The sequence below is a fragment of the Athene cunicularia genome (assembly GCF_003259725.1).
Source record: "Athene cunicularia isolate RWA chromosome 6 unlocalized genomic scaffold, athCun1 chr6_part1, whole genome shotgun sequence".
In the NCBI taxonomy this organism is placed as follows: Eukaryota; Metazoa; Chordata; class Aves; order Strigiformes; family Strigidae; genus Athene; species Athene cunicularia.
The window spans coordinates 21,483,579-21,494,390 of record NW_020799105.1 but is presented as its reverse complement, the minus strand read 5'-3'; the positions used below and the strand labels follow the sequence as shown (position 1 = coordinate 21,494,390).

Genomic DNA, 10,812 nt, shown 5'->3' with positions numbered 1-10,812 from the left:
CCGGCCTGTGCCCGGCCCCGGGGCTTTCCGCCGGAGGGGATGCCTCTTTGGCCCCGGGAGATGGGGGCTGCGAGTGGGTCCCGGGGCAGTCCTTTAGGAACCAGATTGGTAGCTTGATTTTTTTTTTTTATTTTACTGGAGGGACGCTTCAAGCTTTCGTGGGAACTGCAAGTTCCTTGGGCTGCTGAATTTTTTGGGCCTGTAGTTAGAGTGAAATTTGCATCCCTGGAAGCATTTGCAAGGCTATGAGGGATGTGTGTGGCTGCATTGCTGCAGGGCAACGATCAGTTTTAGACCCGGAGGTGTACTGGAAGCCTTTAATTTTGCGTTCGTGGTGTTCGAGCTTTAATTTGTAACCGCAGGTACCGGTATCTGCCAGGCCCAGACAGTACACTAGCAATAGTTGTTTGGGTAAGCACTGCCACATTTAGCAACATGTGGTGTTGGTCCTGTTCTGCATACTTATTATATTTGTAGAGTTAGTTACAATACAGTTTAGGGATGATCCAGCCTGTGTTTATGGAGAAAAACAACAGTGGTATGTCAGTGCATTGAGTAGGGTGTGTGTCTTTAGAAGCCGTGCTGTAACTGTTCGGAATTGGACATCTGAAAGTTTTATTACATCATATGTAGACTGTTAAATATAAGCAACTGTGTTTGACGTGGTGATTTTTGGAAATCACCAAACATGTATTTTTGGTGGTTGGTTGGTTTAATGAAAATCCTTGGTGTGGCAAATCACATACAGACAACTATGGTATCTGGTAGCTGCTTTGACACAAATAGAGGTATTTTACTGGAACCAAGAGGAATCTGGCATCTGCTAACATAATTTCAACCATATAAATCTTTTTCCATTGAAGTAAATGGAAAATTTCTTATAAAACTGACTTAATGCATAAGCATTAATAAAATGGAGCCTACATAATGTTGCAGTTGAGGTGCTATAAGTATATTCTGTATTTTTGTGTAGATGATGGGCTGTGAACCAGCCAGATTTGATTAAGGTCTAAGTATGTGTTTCTCGATGCTTCTGTATATAAGTAATTTAGGATTTCATTTGTGTCCCCCCCAGAAAATCGTGAGGATATGCTGAGTTCAAAAAGCAACAGACTGACAGAAGCTTTAGAAGAAGCCAACAAACTGTTCAGTGGAGGTAAAACAAATTTTGTTGTCCTTATTAGAGGTGTTTGCTTGACACTTGGCCAAGTGTGAGGCAATGATGCCTTATAAACAAAAAAAGGGCAAGAGAATGAAGTTGACATCCAAGTAATTTATCAGAGTTATTAAAATATAGCTTGAAACAGATATGTTCAGTTGAAGAGGAATTGTTTGAATAAGTTGATATGAGAAAATAAATATCGCTACTTTAGTGTTTATTTGCACTTAGAAACACTCCTTGCTGTTTCTTGACTCTGTACAACAATGCACTTAAGTAGTATATCTAAAAGGTATTAGTGTACAGGGGGTTATTTCACTTGGAAAGATGGAAAACATGTCAATGACAAATGCATCTTATTCTTTAAGATGTGTTATTCTTCCATGCTCGCCTTTGTCAGCATCATCTCCTTTTCTCTTGCTTTTTTTAAAAATGCAAATATTATTATAAGGATGATGTGAGTGTGTTAGAGTAAAATGTGCAGTAAAATGATTTACAAAGCTTTACATCCAGAATAGTCTGTATGCTAGATTTTATTAATATATTTTTGACAATTTCCTGTTATTTTCATTAAAACTTTTCTGTAACAGTTTCCTGTGCACGAGAGGCTGCGTTGGATGCCCAGTTCCTTGTCTTAGCATCAAATCTAGGGAAGGAGAAGGCCAATGAGTTGCACTCTGAGATGGCGGCATTTGATTCACTAGTATTTGCAGAAGACTTGGTAAGTCTCAGACTTTGAATTTGCCAACGTTTTTACTAAAGGTTTGTCCTATTTGTTACAGAATTTTAAAATAAAAGCCTCAGGTTGTCAGGCAATACATGACAGTTCTGATGGAATTTAACATTCTTCCTATGAATTTCTTTAACTTTCTGTTTACTGTTGTTAATGGTTTTAAACTGTGTATTAAGCATTTCCAGTATGCACGGGGGGAAGTCTGACTTAAAATGCAGGCATCCTCCCTTCATTGCTTTATCGCAGCTCAGTCAGTTTGTGCTCTTAGGTCAGTATTGTGCACTTTTTTTTTATACCCACTGTGTTGTAGTTTCCCAGTAGCCAAGTAGGTTCTTTATCCTGTTCACTGCTTCATGTGTTTTTGGATGGAGTTCTCAAGGCCCTGTGTCACTGACATGAAATGGGGCTTTGGCTTATTTGAATGCTTTTAGATTTGACGTGTTTGTCTCTTTGTACTCTGACTGGGTGGAAGAGTCAGTTCAGAATCGCTCTGAAGCAGGCTTCCTCCCCTCCCCCTAAAATTTCCTCTTATGTTACAGCAGATTAATAAGGAGTCTGAGTCTTTGGTCAAGTCTAGAGCTCTGCAATATAAAACCCATCAAATTCATTTGTTTTATTGACATTTTTCCTGGAGAAATCTGAATTGGTGGATGCAGGGTTGGGCCAAATAAGTTGCTTTATGGTATTTGAGGAGCTGAGCTTTCTGGGAGTGTGTGGTGCTCAGAAACTGTGAGACATTTTAGCTTTATAGTGCAATTTAAGTAATGCTTTGCTGCTTCATACATCACTGAAATTCTTTTGGAATATAGGCAATTTTATTTACCTATAGCTCTCTTTTTTGTTGCTTGCTGAACACAAGTCTGTATGTTTTTCTGTTTTCACAGTATCTTCAGGAAAGTCAAGGCTGTTATGCAGCAATATTAAATATTGATCTAGCAGGACAAACACCATAATACAGTATTTCACCAGTATTGTATCTAACGATCTTTTTCTAAATGAATTTTCATTGCAGCTTTTTTTTTTTTTTCCTTTGCAGCTAACCTTCATGGGTATAAATCGCATAGAAGTAGAAGAAAATAACAATGATTCTGAGGGCATTTCAGCTGGATATTTACCTAGTAATGCCTGGCATAAACTGGGAGAAGAAACAGAGAAGTACTTCAGAAGAGCACCTTCTTTTCACTATATGTAAGTTTATTTAAGGAAATAGTATATACTGCAGCATAAGCTAATGGCCTTAATTGTTTCTTGTCTTTAATGCCCTGGGGTGGAGTAGAGTTTTTAATCTCAGGTCACAGAGTGTCAACAAGAACTTCTGCGTGGTCTCTGTTCTTATGGAACAGTGAACTCCTTGTCTCCAATATATTTTGTAATATTTCTCTCTCTGATTTTGATTTGGCTTGGCTAGAAAGTAATATCAGTTGTAGCTAGTAGAGATGGCAGGGTATTCTTGATTTACCTGTTTCAGACCAAAACCAGTAGAAGTGATACTTTTTCCTTTAGAAGCTGACTCTTCCCTCATCTTACTCCCCCTGTACAAGCTGTAGCCAGAATCATGAATAGAGGAATTTTTTTTTTCTTTTTTTATCTTTCCTGGACAGTTATGGGAGGTCAGGGTCTCTGTCTTTTACCTGATGATTGTATTATCATGAAGAGGCCAGCAGTTCTTCTTGTACACCTGTGTCAATGGGTTGTCTTTTAGAATCTTGCTTTCTAGCTCTGCCTTCAGAAGAAATCACCTGATTACTGGCAAGTGGTTTTATGTAGAATCAGTGTCATCTCTCCTTATGCGTAGGCAACCCATTTAGTAGGAGCCTTTTAGCTGCTGTCAAATGACCCTTAGTCACCTGGCTTGTAGCAACGCTCTGATTTAAACCTCTCATAAAATCAGCCTACAATAGCTGGATCTAGTTCAATTGAATTATCAATGACAGAACTGATAAAATAATATTCAGTTGTCTATGATTTTGCACATGTTCCACCCCTCTAAATATCACTGTCATTGTAAGAAAGTTGCTGAATATACTAATTTGATCCTACAATACCCGATATTTAATGTTGGATAGCTAATTGAAATATTTCAAACTTGTGTTTCAAGCTGTAAACTTTAAACAGTAAGTTTATTTTTCCAGTCATTTTTATGATCTTAAGACGAAGCTGACTGCCAGAAAGATTATTTTTTTTTTCCTATTGCATTTTGACCTCTTAGGTAATGATGGGCTTTTGATGGAAAATATGTGAATATTCACAAAGTGTTAACTTTAAATAATAAAGTGTAGTTCTCAATTTAAGAAAACAACTACTTATTTCTGACTCCATCTATTCTTATCTGAGGCCTAAGGGGGTTTTTCGTTTGTTTTTTTGGTTTTGTTTCCATGTTCGGTCTGTGACTTCTGAAATTGAGCAGTTGGAGGTCACTAACTTGATTTGAGTCTCAATTCACACTCTCCTCTTTAGGCATCTTAACTTGGTGGAGACTCAAGGCAACCAAAGTTAGGAGCCTAAGTTCCTTATATAGTCAATGGAGAGAGGTAAGCACTTCAAGAAAGTGCCTAAATCTAGTACGTATATTACACTCACATTGCTTAATGAGAAACTTTTCTTAGTGTACTGAATGTTATATTGATTGACTATATCTTAAAAATTTGTGGCTTTCTTTTATTTAAAAAAACCCACCTTGTTGCAAACCTGAACTTACAGAAACTAAACTATATATGAAAAAGGGATAAATATTGTGTGGAGAGAGATTTTTTTAGGCAGAAAAGTTTGTAATAAATTCAGAGATATTGGAGGATATGAAGCATATACGCTGTTTCATTTCTTAACTAGTTTTAAGAAAAGTAGATTAAAAGTTTTCGTTTTTTTAAAAAAAAGAAACTTGGAATAATTGCATCAGATTTTGTACATCTGTTGATAATTCTGCTTTGAGGCTGTCAACGTATATTGGGAGCAATTTTTGGGGATGGTTGTTTACAGAAATCTCTGATGAAGCTTTGTTTTTAGATATCAGTCATTACTTTACACTTTGATTGGGAGATCAACTGCTCAGTACATAGGTTTCTTAGCATATAATGTAAAACATATTTTCCATATATTTGTTCTTTTTATTTTGGTTAGGTTGGGATCTTTCAAGTCTGATCCTCCTGTACCAAAGCAACGGATTGAGAGGCAGAAAAAGATGACAGGAGAAGAAGGAATACGAGCAATGCCTGCTCAGGTTTGTGAAGCGGTTTTTTGATAGTTTTAACTTTATTAACAATTTGTTACTACAAGTGACTTTAAAACCATTCTAAAGGTTTTGGACTTTGTTATTAGGCTTCTTAATATAGGCTTCTTAATTTCTTTGTTATTAGGCTTCTAAATTGTGTGAGCTGCAGTATTTCACTCGGTGGAAGGGAATAAGATTTATTTTTTTCAAGTTCAGGTTAGTTTATTTGCTCTGATGCTCACTGCTTTGAAAGGAAACAAAAAAGAGACTTCTTTCCATTAGCATGTTTTCAATTTTTATTTTAAAAGAGTCTAACTGCATTACATTTGCACTGAACAACAGCAAATTAATTAGCTGACTTAACCACTATTTTCTCTGCTTTCTGTTTCCCTATTTTTTCTGTCTTGCTCTGGCAGAAAGGCAAAATTGTGAGAATACTTAGGCTTACTTTTGAAACTTTAACAAAATAAACCATGTTGTTGCAGGAAACCTCCGGCTGATAATACCAGTACATAGAGACAAAATGTTGAGTATGTCTTTTTAAATACAGCCTACTTCATAATATTCCAAATAGTGATTTTAAATTATTCTGATATAGTTTGTACTGGGAAGAAGAGGAGCTGGGGTTTGGAAACAGTTGATTCCAGGAGTGCATGACTGCTCTTTGTGGTTTGCTTGGGTAAACACTGATGATCAGCATACATGTTAATCCGTGTTAGATACATGTTATCTGTGGAAGTTTCTGTAGCCTGTTTTATTGCAAGGTGGTCAAAGGCAAAGTGTTCGCTAACAGGAACAGCAAACAAGTTACTGAAGACTGTACTTGGAAAATGAATTTGGTACTTTGCTGGTTACAGAACCTGAAGGACAGTTTGGAGTAACCTCCTTTACAGATAATGAACAAATTTGTAAAATCACAGTAATCGTGTCTTTTGACCATGTCAGACTTCATGCCGTGATGTTTCTTACGCATTATCTTAGGTGCCTTTTCTGAGGAAAAAGATCTTGATGAACTGCCCTTCTACTCTTATAAATAAACTTCTTCAGTAAACTCACAGGCTGTGTACCACTAGGGGTAACCCTGTTCCACAGAACTATTGGAAAGTAAGCGAAGACCTGTAGATAGGCTCAAAACATACAAACTGTGGCCTTTCATCTTGATATTGTAAGATGGGAATTAGTTCATAAAGCACTTTGTAAGTTGTCTCATGTTTGCATAAGCGTGTCTGTAACCGTGCATGTGTGGTATAGAGAGAAAAATTTATCTTTTATGTTATGTGTTCATAAAAGGCCCTTTTCATATTCTTGTCTTATAACAGTGGTTGTTTGAGGTGAAACTTTCTTTTTTCCAGTTAAAAAAAATGGAGGAGTCTCATCAGGAAGCTACAGAAAAAGAAGTAGAGAGGATCTTGGGATTATTGCAAACTCATTTTAAAAATGATCGTAAGTATGATTTAATTAAGCTTTTAAAGCATTTAATTCGAGAAAATAAATACTTTTAATCTGCTACAGTTAGAAGTGGTTAAATTATAGAAACAAAATTAGGTGGAGTTTGCAAGTAGAAGTCTTTGTTGAAGGATATATATACTGGCTGTTTTATATGTATGCTAATCAGTTGCTGTTTGATTGTAAAGTAACTTTAAATCCTACCCTCTCCCCCTTATAAGAGCATGCCATTTTTTGGAAGGCAGTCAAATAGTCACTGTGTATGTATATGCATGTGGCAAAAGATGGAAGAAAATAATATTCTTTAGAAAACTTGTTACTTTTTGCAGTGGACTGAGAAATCAGCATTGTAACTAAATGACATAAACATTCATTAGCTTTTAAAAGGAGTACTGACGTTCTGAAGTTTGTGTTTACATATATTTGCTCTGTGTATACGACGTGTTTTGTTTTTTTTTTTTTAACAAACTCATTTTTTCATCTCTAGCTGAAACACCTATTTCCTTTTTTGATCTCGTGATTGATCCAAACTCTTTTGCACGCACTGTGGAAAACATCTTTCATGTCTCCTTCATTATAAAGGTAAGGCATGGCATGTTCTTGAAATCTTAAATATTGGAATTATCTGGAAATAATGATTTTTTTTTTTGTTTTTATGGCTTCAATATTGACAGATCAGGATTTAAATGTTAGGAATCCTAATTTGTTTTCTACAGTCTGTGATGTTTTGGTAACTGAATAAAAAAGAAAACAGTAGATAGACTTTTTTTTTTGTTAATTAGATTTTTCTTCTACAGTCAATTTACCAACAAAACAACAGTGAAATTTTTTGCTGTCAGTACACTTTTCAAAAAGGGATTCTAGCTCACATCATTTTAGATTTAGAACAGTAGCTGTAGAGTATAGAGGAGTTATTGAGGTTGTAGGAAAGTATGTCAGTGCAGTGTTTCACGTTCTTTTCAAATCTGTAGATTTACAATTCAAACTATTTAGTTTGTTTAATAAATAAAATGAATTTGGGAAAAGAGAGAAACTTATATATTTTACTAGATTTATAGTGAATAGTGATGTGATTATGAAGGGTTAAAACAAGTATATTGAATTAATAAGAATTTTTTAATAAACCAGATTTTTTAATAATCCAACAGTTACCAACTGCCCTATATCAGCCACATTCTTTATGAATAAGTGCTATATTTAAATATTTTTTTCTTCTTTGGTATGCCAGTTAAGATTCTTTATCAGTACATGTACCTGTTCATGTAATACATTAATTAAAAATGAAATCTTAGTGCATTATCCTAATTAGCTCTAATTTCTGAAACTTTAAATCCTACTGTCTTTTAGGATGGTCTTGCAAGATTAAAGCTGGATGACGATAAATTGCCAATAATAGGTAAAATCTAGCTTTAAAAGACTATAATTTGTTTTTGTACAGCATTGAAAAGTAGCTACATCTTATGTCTTCACAAAGTTTTAGGTGTGTGTTTAGTTGCAGGAGTAGAGGTCTGGGGAAATGCAGTGAATTGAAGGAATAAAGAGATTTTGAGAGGAACTGAAAGGAGTCTCTTCAAATATCAAAATATGGAAAAAGGACATTATGCTAATCTATAAAAATTTAATTCTTTTAATAGAAATAAAAAGTTATTACCTTTTAAGTGGTATCTTTGCTAGTAAGTATATGAACGTTGTTACGTTTTACTGAGAAAATATATTTTTGTGTGCAAGAAGTCTCCTTTGTCTGTCTGACTTGGGAAGTGATGTAACTTCAAAACAGTTGGAAAGGAAATGCCACCCTGTGTATGAAGTCTTTGGCTTTCTTCCCCACTGGGTATCAACAGGATTAAGACTTTGGTGGGATTTCATAGAGGATTAAATACTTAGGTCCCTCTGGGACCCTGAGAAATACTAGCTCCTAAATTTTTAGGAGGTAAGACTATAGAAATCTGTTGAGAAGTATATGGTACAGTCTATTGATAGAGGTGAGCTTAGTGGAGCATGTGTAATGATTTGCTTTTTGTGAAGATTTTGTGTTCCTGGAGGAAACTGACTTTACACTTGTGAAGTCTATGAAAATACCATGTTTTGAACAGAGCCTTCAAAAGACGAAAGCAGGGAGGATGACCATGGTGCTGGAATACGGAACCAAGCTGTCATTTCTCTGTCCCATCAAGAATGGAAGGTATAATATATAGCACTTGATACTTTTGATTTTTTTTTTTTTCTCTTAAATGTAAAAATGCATCTGAGAGCTGTGCTGTTGTGTACTCTGCTGAGCATGGGTATTACTGTATTATATTATCAGTACATTTAATTTTATGGATTCCAGAACAATCAGAAATCTAACAAATGCTTTTTAAATGCAAGAAAACTGAGAATTGGGATAGCAATTTCATCTTTGATTCTTGAAGCCTGGTCAGTTTAAGTACTTTTAAGTTGTGCAGTGACTTGTCTTTACTGTTTTATAAGAGGGCTGCATAAGTATGCAATTTGTTTCTTCCCTTATAAATGATAGTTGCTTCTAGAGGGGAAGCTTTCTGTACAATTTCCTCACTGTTTGTAATAAATCTTATTCAGAAAGTAGTTTTTAGCACATACAACTCTTGTCCGAATGTGCAGAAGAAACTTAGTAATTTGAAATAGTGCTTTAGTGTGAGAAATTTTATTACTTACCTGGGATAACTGCAATTAACTTGAAATGGTTCAGTTCTTGTAACTTGCATGCTCTTGTCATCTCTAACCAGGAGATTGTAGAAACATATGAAATAACAGAACCCATGATTAGCCATCCTTCTCACAGAAATGAAGATCAAATGGACATAGCTTAATTCTTCACGTAAGTTCTTTTAATAAATCACAACTAAATAAGGATACAGTGCATGAGTTCCTCATGCATGTGGAAGAACTGCAGGAAAACTACTTCTGATTTAGCCTGCTTATAGTTCTTCTACATGTGTAACTGTATAACACCTGGAACACTTCTATATTCTTGGTCTCTTTGTGGAAAAAAAATGTAATCTAGTCTTCTACATGGTAATTAACTGAAAAAAAAACCCTTTTACATTTGATGGGTCAGTTAAGTGCTATACTTGAGTTAATTTTTGGAACTTTATGCTTGTACTTGGAATGCAATGCTATGAAGAATCATAGTTTAGTTTTTCTACTATTTTAACTTACTGACAGCTTATGTTGTTAATAGAGTAGTCTGAAGAAAAACTTAGGGAAGCAGGAAGGGAAGACAGCCTTATTCCCTCTAAAATCTATTAAACAATAGGATTGAACTCTAATTGTCACAGTTGTTTGGTAAGTTGCAAATCTTAATGAATATTGTAATTGTCTTTTTTTTTTTTTTCTTTCCTCCTAGGTGCCTTAAAGAAAATATTTTTAAATGTTTCCTTCAGATAATATTTTATATGTATATATTGTAAAATTAAATTTATTTTTATCGGAACATCATGACACTTCATAAAAGCTGTCTTGTTTATACTTGTCACAGGGTTATTACCATATACTTGTTATTTATTGTGGCTTAGTTTACTACTTTATGTAAGGTTTACTGCCACTTAAAAGCTTTCACAAAAAGGAAATGCTATCCCCCTTCTTTTATCCCTTGCCTCTCCTCAATAGCAACCTGCAAGTGGCATGGTTAACCATCTCTGCTGTGATAATCTTGTTATCTAGATGATCTTGGCTGCTGGAGAAGAAATTGATAGTCTTTCAATTTTTACTCTTCTGGAAATCAAGGTCTGAATTCAGAAATTTGGTCTCAATTACAGATAAAAACTTACCCTTTCTGTCTTTTTCCCCCACACCCCAAAGTCCCTCATGTGTATTTGGTGTTGTAAGTTGAGTGGGACTGCTATTTTAGGCCATGGTGTTATTTTCTTCAGAATAATTAAAGTCTAGCTGTATTTCCAGAAGATGCTCTTTGGAGGACCATTGGCTTTTTAGGGTTTCTCCCTTCCTTTTATCGTGAGGCAGGGTTTCTGATCCAGCACCCGAGTAGCTCCCAGGCCAGCATGTTTCTTGGGGGGGTTGATGAAGTGTGATCCGGCGCTGAGGGTATGCGAAAACATCGTTTGATCATCTTTGGTCATTACCCCGCCACTGCGGGCGGAGAGGCCCGGCCGGGCCGGGGCCCAGCACTGCCCCTCCGGAGGCGGCAGCCTCCACCCCGCTTCGTCCGGGCGGGGCGCTGCGGGCGGGGATGCTGCAGCGAGCGGGGCGGCCGGGCGCCATGCCTGCCGCCGTGGTGGAGTACAAGGG

The 10,812-nt window shown here is 36.1% G+C and overlaps 1 protein-coding gene across 1 annotated transcript; it reads left to right on the top strand.

Annotated features, from left to right (window-relative positions):
* Window positions 1-1,048: 1,048 nt before the first annotated feature.
* On the top strand, window positions 1,049-10,433 carry NSMCE4A (NSE4 homolog A, SMC5-SMC6 complex component). Its single transcript, XM_026851073.1, has 10 exons — window positions 1,049-1,156; window positions 1,750-1,880; window positions 2,929-3,080; window positions 5,010-5,109; window positions 6,453-6,543; window positions 7,034-7,128; window positions 7,894-7,942; window positions 8,640-8,728; window positions 9,291-9,382; window positions 9,911-10,433. The coding sequence occupies exons 1-9, from the start codon at window positions 1,090-1,092 to the stop codon at window positions 9,372-9,374; spliced, it is 858 nt and encodes a 285-aa protein (XP_026706874.1). The 5' UTR covers window positions 1,049-1,089; the 3' UTR covers window positions 9,375-9,382; window positions 9,911-10,433.
* Window positions 10,434-10,812: the final 379 nt, after the last annotated feature.